Source organism: Antennarius striatus, chromosome 16 (assembly GCF_040054535.1).
Source record: "Antennarius striatus isolate MH-2024 chromosome 16, ASM4005453v1, whole genome shotgun sequence".
Lineage (NCBI taxonomy): Eukaryota > Metazoa > Chordata > Actinopteri > Lophiiformes > Antennariidae > Antennarius > Antennarius striatus.
Genome location: NC_090791.1, coordinates 3782713 through 3798888, shown reverse-complemented (window position 1 = coordinate 3798888; position 16176 = coordinate 3782713). Strand labels below are relative to the sequence as shown.

The following is a 16176-nucleotide window of genomic DNA, read 5'->3' as shown; positions in this document are numbered from 1 at the left end:
TGTGTGTGTGTGTGTGTGTGTGTGTGTGTGTGTGTGACAGTACCCTCTACTGTACCAGTAGCTGTATGACACTCACAGCTACGACAAGAAGGGATCCGAGTTCCTGCAAGGTAAGATGAGATGAGATGAGGTGACATGAGATGAGGTGAAGTGAAATGAGGCGAGATATAAGGCAAGGTGAGGTTAAATGAGATGAGACAAGCTACGATAGAATGATGAGATGATTAAATGATTAAAAATGATGATTTAAAAAAAACCAACCTGACATGAGATGAGACGAGATGAGGTCAGATGAGGACAGACGCAACTGAGACGCAGCAGGAGAGCAGACTGGGGGACATTTATGACGTCTCCAATCAGAAACAAGCAGGAGTGACGTCACGCCTTTTGCACATGCTCAGTTAGGGTCCTGTGGCAGAGCCGGATGACGTCACATGTCTGCATCACTTCGCAGCGCTGGTCCATCTGGGTGAGTTAGCTAGCTAGCATGTTCAAATGAATTTTCTGCCTAAATAAAATTACATGATTAAAAAAAAATATATTTCAAACATCAAGTTTACCTAAAAACTGATTTGTGTTGATTTCTTTTCTTTAATCCATTACATCATGACGCAACACAAATCATCATACATATTAAACAGGTGTGTCAGGAGAGATTTAAGTCCCTGTGTGGATTATACAATTCTTTGCAAGAGTTTTATTTAAAGGTGGAATTCCTGATTTTAAGGAATATTGTTGCTTAAAAATAACTCTATAAAACCTCTTTGCTTATTGAGTATCATCGCGTTGAAAGGCGCAATAATCTCTTTAACACTTGCACACTCCTGCGTCTTTACGCACCTGCTGCGTCTGTTGGCACACAGCTGCCTTCAACGGGACAATTATTTAATCACCTCCAGCTTTCTTCTGGGGGACTGAATCGTGTTGAATCGGTAAAAACCACCTGGTGACCCGGACGTTACCAATTAGCTAATTAAGATCTTCCAAAAGGCTTTAAAAAGGGCTGACAGGCCGGCGCGCATTCACTTCTGTATTTCCTTTTTTTTTTCCCCGTTGTTGTTGGAGAAGAATTTACGCACTGAAGGGAAATGAACGGGATTCGCAGTGGGAAGTCCGCAGGCTGTGCGCCTCAGCAGCTTCTCAACTGCACCTACACCGACTGTGGAGCGACTTTCACCCGACAGTGGAGGCTGAAGGAGCATGAGACCGTTCACACAGGAGCGGTAAGGAAACAATTTAGACATAAATTAAGTTCATATAAACATAACTGGAGTGTAAGTCATTAAAAAAAAAAAAAAAAACGGTGTTACCAAAACCTCCACAAAGCGCCCGTGGCTGTGCGCGGTGACCGGCTGCGGACGTCGCTTCTCCAGGAAATCCCACCTGAGCCGCCACACGCTCCAGCACCAAGGGGTCAAGAAATTCGTGTAAGTCCACGTCACATCCGGCCTTTTTAAGTGTCACGAGCGCATTTTAACACACCTTCCTGCAGGTGTAAGTTCGCGGGGTGCGCAAAGACTTTCCTGGACGGGGGCAGGCTGAAGAGACACGCTCGTTACAGCCACGCAGACCCGAACGACTATTTCAAGGTTTGGTACTGCCGGACTTTAACCACAAGATGGCGCCAAAACGCCACATTGAACCTACATCTCCTTTAACTCAGAGATTCCAATTTTAAATCAATTTTATAAAATGTTCTTTATCCAGTGTGACCATCCTGACTGCAACTTGAACTTCAAAAAGCGCCGGATCTTTAAACTCCACTTACAAGACCACGAATTGTCATCCAAGTTCAAGTATGTCCCCACCTGAAGTGTGAAAACCAGAATGTGTGTGTGTGTAAGCTTTGTGTCCTGAGAAGTTAATGACATGGCTGAGATCAGAGCCAGAAGAGTTGAACTGTTAAATTGCGCCCTTGCAGTTTTTAATTAACTTCCATCTCCGATGCCTGGAGAACGGGCTGTGATTGCTCTAGATTTATTTTTAACCTCTGACGCTTCAGGTGTTCGAAGGACGGTTGCGACGCCGCGTTCGACTCCCACGTCGCCCGCAAAGCTCATGAGAAGAAGCACGCAGGTCGGTCTATTTAAATCTTGGCACGGGGTCCTTTCATCCGGCACGCCTGTGGAACGCCGTTCAGATTGGATCTTGTCTGCATTTGCATATAACCTTCCATTTTTTTCTTTGCACAAATGCGTGTGTATGGTTTCCTGGTGCATTCACTGACCTGTTTTTGGGTTCTTGCAGGTTACCGCTGCCCTCATGCCAACTGCCAGGTGCTTGAACATACCTGGAGTAAACTTCAGAAGCACATGGTCAAACATCCAGGTATGCGTGTCGGTGGCGATTGCACAAAATATATTGCAATTCTATCCCATGTACCTGTTTTTAATATTTAGTTTCATCTCCGTTTTTTAAATCCTCTGAAGCCACGTTCACCTGCGACGCCTGCAAGAAGACCTTAAAGCACAGCGACGGACTGCGGAGGCACAAACGGATCCACGCTTCCCACAAACCCGTGCTGGTGTGTCCCCGCGATGGCTGCCAGGCCTACTTCTCCACGACCTTTAACCTGCAGCATCACATCCGCAAGGCTCACCTGGAGCTCCTCAAGTACAAATGCTCCTTCCCCGACTGCCCACGCATGTTTGCAATGCGGGTAACGTACCGAGTCTTCTGCTGATGGTTGAATAGGTTGCTTGATTCTTCCTGAACTGCCAATTTCTGGTAGTTTATATTCAGATTCTAACTCTCGAAGCCCCCGAAGACCGATCATTTTACAGCTAAAAATTTACATTCTTGCTTGTGTTCCACAGGAGAGCATGACCAGACACCTCCTCTGTCACGACCCCACTGCCACCAAACTGAAAGTAAGTCTTCTCCTGATTTAGGATTTCTCTTTAAACCTGTCACGACTTTCCTGGGGGAAAAAAATAATAAAGTTTTGCGAGCAGTTGACGTGATTTCGTGTCAAAACTTAAGCGCGTGTTCGCCGACAGACACGTCAGCGGCCAAAGAAGTCCTGGCAGAAGCGTCTAGACCGGAACCAGCTGCCTCACGTGGAGGAAGACCTGCGTCGCCTCTTCACCCTGCGCATGAGGATCGCCCGGCGCTCCAAAGTGGAGACCAACCTGGCCGGCCTCTTCAACGAACGCAAGATCCCGCATTACGTCGATCCGGAGGTCAACCTGCGCGGCCTGTTCGGGATCAAAAAGCCACTTCCGTTGGAGGTTTGAAGGGTTTAAGAATAAACCGAGCTGCAATTTTTTAAGTTCTGGATTCTGCAGCATTGAGTTAATATATTTTATGAGAAATTCAGAAAATGTTGGGTCTCTTTTTGTTGAAGTTTCTTAATGTATCTGATACATTTAAATGTTTTCAAAAGTAAAGGACTTAAGACCGTCAAACTGTCTTAACTTATTTATTTTTTGTGCAAATGATGCTTGACCCAATAAAATGAGTTGCCTTTTGATCACTGGTGTATTTATTGGTATCTTCATGGAGGTGGGGGCTGCTTGATGCCTTGACAGACCCGACTAGTTGTTTAATTGCCGTGGATGGAGCGTCGTATCAAACAGATGTTCTCCGCCGTTCTACCATTTGCGCTGGATTTGAATTGACATATCGGTTGACATTTGCTCACTATGCCGCCATTAAATATGAACAAAAGGCTGGGTATGAGGAATGGCTGACTCACCTGTGGGGGGGTGCTGGATGAGGCTTTCAACACAAGCTAGATGGGTAGCGGCTCAAACGATCCGACTGAGGTTAACTTGGGTTTCAGCCTGCTGAGCGTTCTCCATAAAGGGCATAATGTTGGATTGAGTGCGTTTGGTAACCCTGTCCATTAAGCCTGTAGTTTCTCCATGAATCATTTAGTCTCTAATGGCGTTTCTGGGTTTTATTGGTTCCTAATGATGCACTACAGCTTTAATATCAAATATTGAAGAGGCTCAAAACAAATAGAAAGCATTAGAGATTGGAGCAAAGTAATAAAACCGTTGAATATAATGGGACTATTAGGATGTAAAAGCAAGTTTGCATTAGTTTACTATCACATGTGAAGTATGGACCAATCACATGAGCCCATTTTTCATCAGCCTTGGCCTTCTTCAGGTTGAATGAAAACACAATAGAGATTATTTCAGCGTGTGTGTGTGTGTGTGTGTGTGTCGCTCGCAGTAACTGTCACAGGTGAATAATAGGACGTCTCTGCTTTTAAAAAAAATTTTTTTTTGCAATCTGATTCAATCATAATCCATCTGACAGGTGGAGGCAGTCAAGATTTTGGGTTTTGCGACCTCATTAGTTTCTGCTCCGGTGAGAAACGTCAAAGCAGCTCAAAACAATCTTAAAAAGGTTGGAATCCTGGCGCCGCGCCGGCCGACATCTCTACCGCTGTTCCTTTTATTGTGTTCGACGTTCGCGGGGAGGTGAAAGGAATCCATCTGGGATCCTTATAGGTCATCATGGAGGGAGAATTGATGGGGCGGCCCTTTGAATATTGTAGCCTACATTATCTTTAGACAGGCATTAACTATGTAAACCAGATAGAAAAAGAAAAGCGGTGAGAAATGTGACCTTTTAGACGCCTCGTTCTTATTTATTATTAATAGCTGACTTTTACTTATCCTTATGTTCAGAGAAAAGTACGAAAATACCCAGAAATGAACTTGAAAAATCAACTTTTTTTCAAATTCCTTGGTTTTCATGATGTCAAATGTTCCCTTTTAGTTCCACAAGTTCCTTTTTTTTTTGTGTTTTCCACTTCCTGTCTATCCCGGTCCATCGGTGCGAGCAGTAACGCATTTCAAATCTTCGGCTTATCCCCGTCCACGGAGCTCTGAAGACATCTCCACAGCTGTTTCTCTCCGCTCCGCTGAAGGTCATTCTGGAATCTTCTCCGCCTCCGGTTCCCTTCCTTTCTGCTCTCTCTCGTTAGGCCTCATATATCAACCCATCCCGCAACAGCTGACCCCTGCAAGCTCCGTCAAACTCGAGATGATGTGGACGCTCTTTCACAAACATATGCCTCCGCAGGCCGACGGCGCCGTTTAGATCCACGCTCACGTCGCCCGTAGTTACCATCCGTCTCGTCATCGACGAAACCGAAAGCGGCATGGATCACCAGCTGAGATTCAATCAGGTATAACCTCTGCTTGGCAGGGCTTTAAAACGGATGCACTTGTTTCTATGGCGATGCAATTCAGTAAGCATTAAGAACAAAGGTGTCTGCAGGTATTCAGCAGGTCGGAGCAGATGGATGTTTCCCGTCGACTGCAGTTGATAATTGTTTTCCACTGGTGCTAAAAAAAAATTCCCACAAGCGTTTCTGATGGATGGAGCCTCAATATGAGCCAATCTGGACTCCGACCAGCAGCATATCAAACAGAATAACAACCCCACCATCGCCCCGCCGTCCCCCTGAGAAAGGCCACGCCAATTTTCCACACAGCGAGCGCGACCTTTACTGTAAACAGGCTGAGCTTGATTTTTTTTTTTTTTGCAAAAATGTGTAACAAACGGCATCACAAAGGAAAACACACACGTTTAATACACATTAATCTCCTGGTTAGCTAAAAAAAATAGACTGTCTTTGGATAATTAGTGCCCTGGTACATTTTTCATGACACCCAGGAGACATTAAACTAAATGAGTGTCAGACTTTATTTCATTTACAGTGCGCCCTCGTTCCTCACGGTTAATACGTTCCAGGAACCACACGCTATTAACAAATTCTGCGATAGAGTGACGAACTATTTATCTTATTATTTACAGTAATTTAAATGTTTATGAACATCTGTATTACCTTTTCCCACACTCTTATCGACAGTTTAAAGCACTTTTGTGTCTCGCGGAAGTCCGAGACTCACGGAACCAAGCGCACTTCCGGATGCCGTCAGCCAATAGAATGCGAGCACGGTATCATGTGACTGCCTACACAAAAAAAAAATCCGTAATGAGGTGAAGTCGCGAGCGTTGTTGCGCCAATGCGCACCGTAGTATATAAAATCTTGATTTTTATGCCTCATGCCGCATTATCCAAACGATTAAAATCTCATTTAGAAATCCCACATTTAGACTCAAATGTCAAATGTTTAGATGTGAACCGTCCCGATGATTAATGGCATCTCAAGGTTTATTCTGCAAATCAACAGCGAACATCTGCAAAGCCTCCGCAACCAGCGGTCATTGTCGGTTTCTTAAATATCCATTTTCTTCCACATTTTTTTAAATTTGCATAATTCTTAGTTTTGTATCTGGTCGTGGGCGGTACACGTCCCGTTTTTTGTTTGATGCACCCAAGGGCAGAAATGCTGCAGTAAAACATTTGAATCACCTTGATCCTGTGGCGAATCTTTCTTTTTTTTTTAATTTACTTATTTTTTCTACTCGGATGACAACAGCTTCTCGGAAATTTTCACAAACCGCAGGGACAATTACGGCACAGAGCGTCTCAACAGGCAAGGAAGCGGTTTGAGCAATCTGCAGTAAATAAAATCACTTTTGTGTTTTCAACACAATCAAATGAAACAGGAGCTCATTTTCTGCAATTATTTTTGCATATCTGCCAGAAAACAGCAAGGGTTAGTGCAAAAAAATTAAAAAATTAAAAAATTCGTAACCATGCATTCTATTTATTCAACATACGCTTTTGTGCGAATCCTTCACCTGGTGCACATTTCCAAAAAATCCCATGTGCATCCATCTCGGACAAAACTAACAGGAGCAAAGACCATATTGCTCCAATTGCAAGACAGCAGATACATATCGTGATTTATTGCTATAATAAAAACACATCTGAAGCTCTTAGCTGCTCACACAACCGTAGTTATTTCTAGGATAAACTTTGACGATGGCGTTCAGTCTATGAGTAAGGGAAAAAAAAAATACACACTTCTATTCTAAACTGGAGACAATTTTCTGATTTGAGTAGTAACCCAGATTTCTTCCAGCCCAGAAGCAACAACAACAACAAAAAAGGAGGAGAAAAATCAAAATAGGTTGTCCATGCAGCCGCTGCGCCCTCATTTAGTTTCCTCTAGAATAAATGACCCAAAACCTCCCCTCCGCTCCCCCTTTTTTCCTTTTTACCCATGGCCTCGTTGGAAGGCAGCTTTTCTTTCGTAACCGTAACACAACCCCCCTGTCTGATAGACAGGGAGGATTAGCAAAATAAGCATAAGATAAAGAGCCTTCTGCACAGGTGTAAACACGCTCAAGGCCTCTGCCAGCGTGGCAGAACGGCAGCAAAGCTCTTTGACAAACACCATGTAAGGAAAGCTCACCGCTGGCGCCGCATTAAATCATTTAATTATTAATAAATTAAATTACCTGCAAGTGGGTGTAAAATTAAGTTTATACAAAAAGGATTTCAAAATGAGATTTATTAAAATTAATATAGATTATTACATCTTGGTTTTGCAGAATGAGAATCCCCCCCCCAAAAAAAGCTTCCAGGTTTATCCCCGCCCACTCCTAATGGCTCCGCCCCCTCCACCCCTGCAATGCCCATTCACTCAGTGAATTATTTTTATTATCTGATTGCATTTTAGAAGTACGATCCTGCAGAAAGTTGCCACGTCGTCAGATTTTGCGAAAAATTATTCCGGGGAGCCCGACTTTATCCCGCTTTTTTTTTTTTTTTTTGCGCTCGCCGTCCAGCCACATCTGCAAAAAACCACGTGCGTGGGTGACATTGTCCCCGTCTGCAGACAATGTCAACGACGCACCGGCGGGAAAAAGAGGCTTACGTAGCGCTGAGTCATCAACCAGGAACGTACGTGAGGACACACACACTCACGCCTCCGAGTTCATTTAGTGTCTGATATGTGTTTTAGGTGGAGACAGGAAGTCAAGATCACCCAGTCCACCAATGGAACTGGTGGGTTTGAAAACACGTCATGTGACGCTGAACAGCATCCTGGAACAAATTCTACATCTGAAGCTGCATCAATAATTAATGGGGTCTATTCTGGTCCCCCGGACCCATGATTGAATCCAGTAATGTCAACATTATCTGTTGATTGATTCCACATCCAAGCAGCCCAAAAAAATTGACCACATTCAGATTAACCCTTTATCTGCTGGATAAGTCTTCTGAATACGGGTGTGCTCAAACAATCTTGAAATTTCCTCTTATCTCACTTTGCTTTTTTATTTTTTATTTTTCATTTAATATTCCTCCATTGGCGTTGGAGCAGTCGGAACAGGCCGGTTGTGGTCCCCGACAACCGCTTGTCTGATTCAATTAATGACGCTAGGAACTCACCGCGCTCATACAAATGAGCCGCTCAACCAAAAAAAAACAAAAAACAGCAGAGAGACTACTGTGTAAATAGCAAGGGAGAGCATTTTTGTTTATTCTGGACACATTTTCCAACTTATATTCATTACGTTTGCAAAATTGGGCTCCCGGGCAGGGGGTCCCGGTTCCTAGGAAACTGCAGCGTGGCACGGCGGCGGCCTGGACGTTGACAGACTTCAAATAAAAGGTGCTGAATAAAAGCGTTTGTTTCATGCGTCCTTTGACATTCTGTCGAGAGATATCGACCTGGAGGACTCCTGGCTGGACCAACGATTAATTGACCGCTCTTTTTCTGGTACATTCGGTGTGTTGGCACGACGGAAGAGGTGTCGTTTTCTGTCCCTCCCACCCTCTTAGTGTTAATGTCCCTCTCTGACCTGCTTATCATCCCTTCTAAGCCATTAAAATCAAGTCACATAATCACGTCTTTGCAAGTCTTGTTTTTTTTTAAATCTCCCATTGTAATAAATTTCAAAGCTAAATATTCATATGCATATTTTCCAGTCTTTCCTTTGAACCTATAATTTGTCATCACCGCCCGTCCTGTCCCCGTGAAATATTATGCAAACGTTATTTAATGAAGAGGGTGTAACAAGGTGAGTGTTTTGCTTTGTCTCAGACAGAGACAATGACAGTGGTTATATATCATTACCTGTGGTTATATATCTTTTTTAGGGGAGGGTAATGAATTGCTCTCATTCCTCATAGGGTGTGCTGGGTATGTAGCGCGCCGCGGATTGCTCTGCAGCATCAGATTATACTCGTCTCTGCAGTGAGTCACAGTCTGGGAATGGATTGATGGCGTTGGGTATTGTTCCTTCGCGGTGACATTATTTTGCATAGCGCAGTTATGAAGATTCTCCAAAATGAGACCCTGACGTGATTTATCTTGGCATGCAATCAGAGGCGTTTGGATCGGATTAAATGTGATTTTCTTAGCCTCCGATCCGCGTTTTGCGCGAGACGAGATAAACAAAGCCGATGATTGCGCTTACTTTTTTCTCGAAATAAACAAATCACAACATCCAAAGATGTGCGCGTTTCCTCATTTTAAAAACGCGCGTGCCGCTTCATCAATCAAACCCCGGCTTCCGATAAGCGTCACGTGCTTCCGTTTAACTCCGGCGGTGAGTAGAAGAGAGATCAGGAGATACGGCGATTTCGCTTTGAGGCCTTGTTTTAAAGTGACCCGCCAAATTAAATGCGATCATCGATCAAACCTGCCAAAGAGTGAGAAGCTGATTAATTCCATCTAGATACCAAACATATTGCTATCCTGGGTTTTTTATTCATTTTATATGAGCTGAAGTGTGTTTGCCTCCGTCTCGCATCTGATTGATTTTAACTCGCCGTTTAATCATCGTAAAGGAAAGACAGCGGGCGGGTCGGCGTTCAATCAGTCTTGAATGATTAGCTCTCATTAGCGGGAAAGGAGGAAAGGGTTATCGTGATGCCAGCCATCAGTCTGGGTTTGTTTTTTGTTTTTTTCCCAGTTCTACATAAAAGAAATTTCATCGATCCCTTTTGAGGGGAAATTGGGTCGAGAAAGTCCTTCAGCTGGGATCAGGAGGAGCACAGACTGCAAATATAAAAAGCAAATAAAGATATACTTTCAGGTGAAAGCAGAATCTCAAGTCAGAGGGTAATTTAGGTCAGAAAAATCTGATGTTAGTTTGCAAAGTTATTGTGTGGAAAATGTGTTGTCAGGTTACACAGATGGGATATTTTGTGAAATCCACATTTTCCTAGCAAAGTTAAATAAGAAGAATAACATCACTTATGTTTGCAAACGAAAAATTAAATCAGTGCAATAATTTATACAGGAATGTAGTATAATGGTACCAGACAGATTTGCAGATAAATTAAACTAAGATTAGCTAATCTGAGTTCAGACAAGAGCAATGAAGCAAGGCTAACATAAACGGAGATAAGACAAGTCAGGCTAAGCAAAGTTAAGATAAATTAATCTCAAATTAAGATGACAAACGATAAATCGGGTTAAACTAAGCTAAACTATGATAAAATGAAACAACATATGAGACATGAAAAGATGAGAAAAGCTAAGCTAAGATAAAGCGAGATAAATAAGACGAGTTACTCCAAACCCAGCTAAAAAGCTAAATTACAAAAACTAAGATAGGCTGGGCTAAAACAAACTGAGATTAGATAAGACAAGATCAAATACGTTAAGTTTAGCAAGTGCCTCATTCTCATCCAAGAAAAGGTGAGTGTATTTCACAACACGGCAATATTACAAGTTAACATTTTAGATATTGGAATGTTTGTTTGAACTATGAAGGTGAAAATGTGGAGGTGAAAGGGCTTTTTAATGTTTATGGAGTTAGCTGCTGCCGCTGAAGGTCCTTTAATATCAAGAGTTTCACGTTTAATGATGTGTGTACGAAAAAAGAAAAAAAAACGACTAAGTGCTTCTTCATCGTCATCGTCATGCAGACACTCACCGTTTCATTCGTGTGTCAGCTGAACAAAGTAAAGGTCAGTGTTGTGGAAGGTTAATGTGAGTTTATATGTGTGTGTGCGTGTGTGTGTGCGTGTGTGTGTGTGTGTGTGTGTGTGTGTGCAGCAGCTTCACTGCTAGCAATGCCTGTGGCGGCAAAAAGTTTGCGCTCAGACAAAATAAGGTAGGGAGTGAACTCAGTGTTCCTTTAATAAAACATACGGCGCCGGGTTGGGTGCGGGGGTCACAGCCGACTTTAATGAGGAAGCAGGGCGATCGCCGATTCACAGGAGCGCGCCATCAGCGTTAGCATACGTTTAATAATCATCAACTGGGGCCAAACGCGTGGCTTGAAACGCTGCGTATGCGTCACGCGTCACCGGCCCGTTTGAGACATCCATCAAAATTACTGACCGGGGCGCTGAATCACAGTTGGTTTGACATCTCCCTGGTGTTATTATCCCACAGAGGAAGCCATCAACCGCCTTGGCTTTCTCCCCCACCCCTCGTGCATCAGTCACTTTCAATCCCCATATCTGTAATAACTTCTGACTCCTGTCTGGTCGTGGAGTGACTGACTTCTAGGGCACCTATCTCTCCTTGGAGGATTTAATGTTGACGGCTGCAACCTTTAGTCTGACGCTGACAAACGTAGGAAGGCAGCCTCTTCCCGGAGAAATGACGGGAAACAACAAGAGTCTAATTACTTAAGTATTCAAGAACGTCTGTGCCTCTGAACTCTTCTTGCCTGATGATGAGTTTTGCAGGAGGTTATATGATCTGTTGGTTTGTTGTCCGCATATGTTGAAGAGTTTTCAAATTTTATGCGCACAGTCGGATGTTTGGCGAAGGAAAGAGTTTGATTAAATATTGATGCGGATCTGGGTCTGGATGAAGATTCTGAATCCTTCTCCAACGATACGACAAACATGTTTTTAGTTTGTTATTTTACATTTTGTCGATATCACTGCAAGCAAGCAGGAAATACTGAAAAACCCACTACTGCATGTATATTTCATTGCAGAAAGCCAGTTAGGAGAAGTTGTGTACATAAAGGTGTTTCAGGTCAACGCAGGGACGTCATCTGAGACTAGCCTTCACTTACAGAATGCGTCTAATTTAAATCTGTAACCATGGATACCGGAAAATACATGTGGGTTATGTTACCATCCTTTCTCATCACTCTTGTGAATGGGTCAGAATAGGTTTAGGATCAAGGGTTAATGTGCAACTGAATGCAGATCTGGATCTGTGAGATTAAAATATATATTAAAATGGGTACAATATATATTGGGAAAATCATATTTCTATTGAATACATATAAATACTGATCAAAAAATGATTCTAAATGATAGCTAATTAAGTAGATGCGGTTCAGCATGAGAGGCAGGAAAGACAACATTGCTCCCCAACTGCTGGATGCATAAATATCTGTCCTATCTCGACTAGTTTAATCTTCACTGAAACCAAACTGAACGTCAAAATCAATTTGTATCAGTCTATAAATTTACTATCTTGTTCCAAGGTCCTTTAAATGTCCGGGGTGAAAAAAAAAACTATCTGATTGAGTGTGCGTTCGTTTTTCCATGGGTGTCAGTGGAGAATAACAGAACGGCGTTATCCTTTGGCTTTGGAGCTGATCAATTTCTAATCTGGTTTATTCCATTTTTGAGATAGTTACCAGCAACTGCACATCACGGCCTAATCTGTAAGCTTTGAAAACCCCGACCGTCCACTGGACACATGAATCGTGACATTTCTTGTTTTTTTGTTTTTTGTTTTTTACCTCTCTTACTGTTATCACACAGCGCTGCTTAATCCCTGATTTGCATGCCAGCATGGATGTCTCCTTCCAGCCAAAGGAAGGAGTAAAAACATCAGACTCTCAGTAAAGACAGTTTGGATTTTGTTGGCTCACCCCAATGCCCAACTGGTGATTGCATCTCTTCCAGGCCTGTTTGTCCACTTTTGAATTTGTCAGCCCTTCATGACACGTTTATTTTCTCCTGCATCATATGAAATACATGGAGACAAAATAGAAATGAAACTGTACTGGCGGCGGCGATGTCGTATCAGAACGAGCTGACAAATGTCAAGTCTGCCCCGGCGCCATCTGTAAAATTTCGTGACAGCGTTATAAATTGCCTTTTTTTGTCTCTAATTCTTTGCTTGCCCATGCTTTATATTTAGTTGCGTGTGTGTGTGTGTGTGTGTGTGTGTGTGGCGTCTTGATGTCAAAGACAGATTGCGTTTTGTCCTGTGTGGGTGAAGTCGAAAGGGTAATGGTATGTTACTCACAGCTGAAAAAATAATTCTTTATGCTCCTGTCAGGCAATATCAATGACAACCCCATGTATGTGTGTGTGTGTGTGTGTGTGTGTGTGTGTGTATGTGTGTGTGAGCAACCTGTGATTACCTGCTATTATTAGAGTGGCTATTCATTTAATCACCTCTATTTTTTGCAGCCGGATTCCCCTGACAACGGGTCTTATCATCATTTGCTTTGATAATCGCTCGCTTCCTCCCCCCAGAAACAGAAAGTGTGAAAATTGTATGCTTTTAAAAATAAACACCAAAGAGGGGAAAGCCAGTGTGTGTGTGTGTGTGTGTGTGTGTGTGTGTGTGTGTGTGTGTGTGTGTTCCTGCGGGTTTAGACATGTGCTTTACTCTGGATTTATAGAAGGCTACATACGTGTGATTTTCTCCACTGGAGACATGACTTTGTGTCATTTATTCTACAGTATTTTTTCGTCGCTACCATTTGTGCAAATGAGGGATTAGGTGTGGGTCTCACTTGGGTTTTGTCAGTTTTCTGTGTCTGTTATGATTATTTCTACATTTCTCATTAATTCCTGGAGCTGAGTTTTTTTGGCAGGTTCTTCGATTAAGAGAAGAAACCTACAAAGGCTGCCATGAACATTGGAACGCGTTGATGAAAGCAAGGAAATTTTTTTAAAACGAGCTAATTTTGCAGCATTGTGACAACGTGCTTTGTAAGCTTACTTTTACTCTGCATAAGCAATTACATATTTTTTTATTATCTGTCATTTTTGGAGCTGAGACACAAAGTAGGTCTTGTCTGGCTTCATGTAAATGCTTATGCATGTGTGCTGATGGATGTCGAGCTGCTGAGAGAAACTAAACCGCTCTACAGCTGAGCTATGCACAAAGGAACTCGTTGCATAAGCAAACTTTACAGGAAAAGGTCATGATGTAAGAAAAATGCTGCTCGATCTATTGATATTTGGACGAGACTGGTTACTGGTCCCAGTTAAGAAATGGACTGACATCAGCATTTTTCACCAGTTTGAATAATAAACTGTTATGAGCGTTAGACGTGATAGAAGTCAGATTAAGTTACACTTCCACCAAGCGAGGGTCACCAGTTCTAGTGTTAAGGTAAACTACACTAAGATACAGCAAGTTAAACCATCTAAACCAGTCTATATGCCAGAAGCCAGCTAGCTTGGGCTGTAGTATGGCTTCAGGTAACACATTTAATTAAGATAGCAAATACGTCCTAAAGAACTGTTAGAAATATCCATAGTAACCATAATGTTGTGTAAATAGTGGTGCCATGGTTTTCAAATATGCTCAGCAAAACATATACATTTTGCATTTTTATGCAATCATAATTAAATATCCATATGTGTGAAGCACAGATGATGTCATTTCCTGTCCCCAAAATAATGTTGTTTAAAGGGGACAAAACATAGTTTTCCTTGAACGTCCCCAAAACTAAGAGATAACACATTGGATAATCCCCTCATTATCAAATGAGAGGGTTTTGGTTGGTTGACGACCGTATGACCAACAGTTCCCTTTACCAGTCACACCTCGTCTGAATGAAGCAAAGAAACCATGTGATCAGAAGGTTTGTTTTGAGACAGAACCACAGCTGATGGACCAGAATCCACGACGACACTTGGGTCAGACCGACTCACAGGCCAGACGCCATAGGACTCGTCTACAATGGTCAGGTCACCACCAGTGCTTCATGCTGTCAGTCTATGTTTTTTTTATTTCTAAAGAAATAGGGACAAAATCTTCTGGATGTTTTGTCAAAATTTAATTCTTAGAATCCACAAGTACTCAAATTCACCCTGAAACCTCTGAGGAACTCAATTGTTCATCTTACAACCAACCCATTACCAATTTCATGTTGTTTTTCTGTTCACTTTCAGCTGACACAGCATTATCTTTGCAATAAACCTTTACACTCTAGTGGATTTCTAGAAACAGACAGTCCAGCTGTATTCTCACATCAAATCAATCTTTGTTCTTCAAATTGGAATGCCAAACCACGCAACGACCTACAAGCAAAACCCAACGTGCATCGTGATTTGACTATAAAGGACCACATGGAGGGGGGACAAAGAACAGAGTGTTCAGAATGGCAGTTGATGCTCTCTATTATTTTGTGTGTCTTTCCAAGACAGATAGGCGTGACACTCACTTGGATGCACCTTGAAAAGGTCATGATGTGTAATAATAACAGCCCTCTTCTTCTTCTTTTCCTTTCGGCTTTTCCCTTTAGGGGTCGCCACAGCCAATCAGTTGCCTCCATCTAACCCTGTCCTTTGCATCCTCTTCTCTCACACCAACTACCTTCATGTCCTCTTTCATTACATCCATAAACTTCCTCTTTGGTCTTCCTCTAGGCCTCCTGCCTGGCAGTTCAAAACTCAGTATCCTTCAACCAATATATCCACCATCTCTCCTCTGGACATGTCCAAACCATCTCATTCTGGCCTCTCTGACTTTATCACCAAAACCTCTAACATGTGCTGTCCCTCTGATGTACTCATTCCTGATCCTATCCTTCCTGGTCACTCCCAGAGAGAACCTCAGCATCTTCATCTCTGCTACCTCCAGCTCTGTCTCCTGTCTTTTCCTCAGTGACACTGTCTCTAGACCAAACAACATCGCTGGTCTCACCACAGTTTTGTACTCCTTTCCTTTCATTTTAGCTGAAACTCTTCTATCACACATCACATCTGACACTTTCCTCCACCCGTTCCATCCTGCCTGTACACGCTTCTTCACCTCTTTTCCACACTCTCCATTGCTCTGGACTGTTGACCCTAAGTACTTCAAATCCTCCACCTTCTTGATCTCTTCTCCCTGTAACCTCACTCTTCCACTTGGGTCCCTCTCATTCACACACATGTACTCTGTCTTACTGCGGCTAACCTTCATTCCTCTCCTTTCCAGGACAAACCTCCACCTCTCTAGCTTCTCCTCCACCTGTTCCCTGCTCTCACTACAGATCACAGTGTCATCTGCAAACATCATAGTCCATGGAGATTCCTGTCTAACCTAGTCTGTCAGCCTGTCCATCACCATAGTGAACAAGAAGGGGCTCAGAGCTGATCCCTAATGCAGTCCCACCTCCACCTTGAACTCTTTT

The 16176-nt window shown here is 42.8% G+C and overlaps 1 protein-coding gene across 1 annotated transcript; it reads left to right on the top strand.

Moving 5' to 3' along the window:
- Window positions 1-835: 835 nt before the first annotated feature.
- On the top strand, window positions 836-3305 carry 42sp43 (P43 5S RNA-binding protein). Its single transcript, XM_068337620.1, has 9 exons — window positions 836-1223; window positions 1327-1427; window positions 1493-1589; window positions 1708-1796; window positions 2003-2076; window positions 2248-2328; window positions 2430-2659; window positions 2817-2870; window positions 3000-3305. Exons 1-9 carry the CDS (start codon window positions 1089-1091, stop codon window positions 3234-3236), a joined length of 1098 nt encoding a protein of 365 aa, XP_068193721.1. The 5' UTR covers window positions 836-1088; the 3' UTR covers window positions 3237-3305.
- Window positions 3306-16176: the final 12871 nt, after the last annotated feature.

Bases quoted from the DNA above. Each gene is read 5' to 3' on its own strand.
- 42sp43 (XM_068337620.1), top strand. From the start codon at position 1,089: ATGAACGGGATTCGCAGTGGGAAGTCCGCAGGCTGTGCGCCTCAGCAG. The intron at 1,590-1,707 runs GTTTGGTACTGC...TTCTTTATCCAG, and splicing joins ACCCGAACGACTATTTCAAG to TGTGACCATCCTGACTGCAA. The intron at 2,329-2,429 runs GTATGCGTGTCG...AATCCTCTGAAG, and splicing joins GCACATGGTCAAACATCCAG to CCACGTTCACCTGCGACGCC.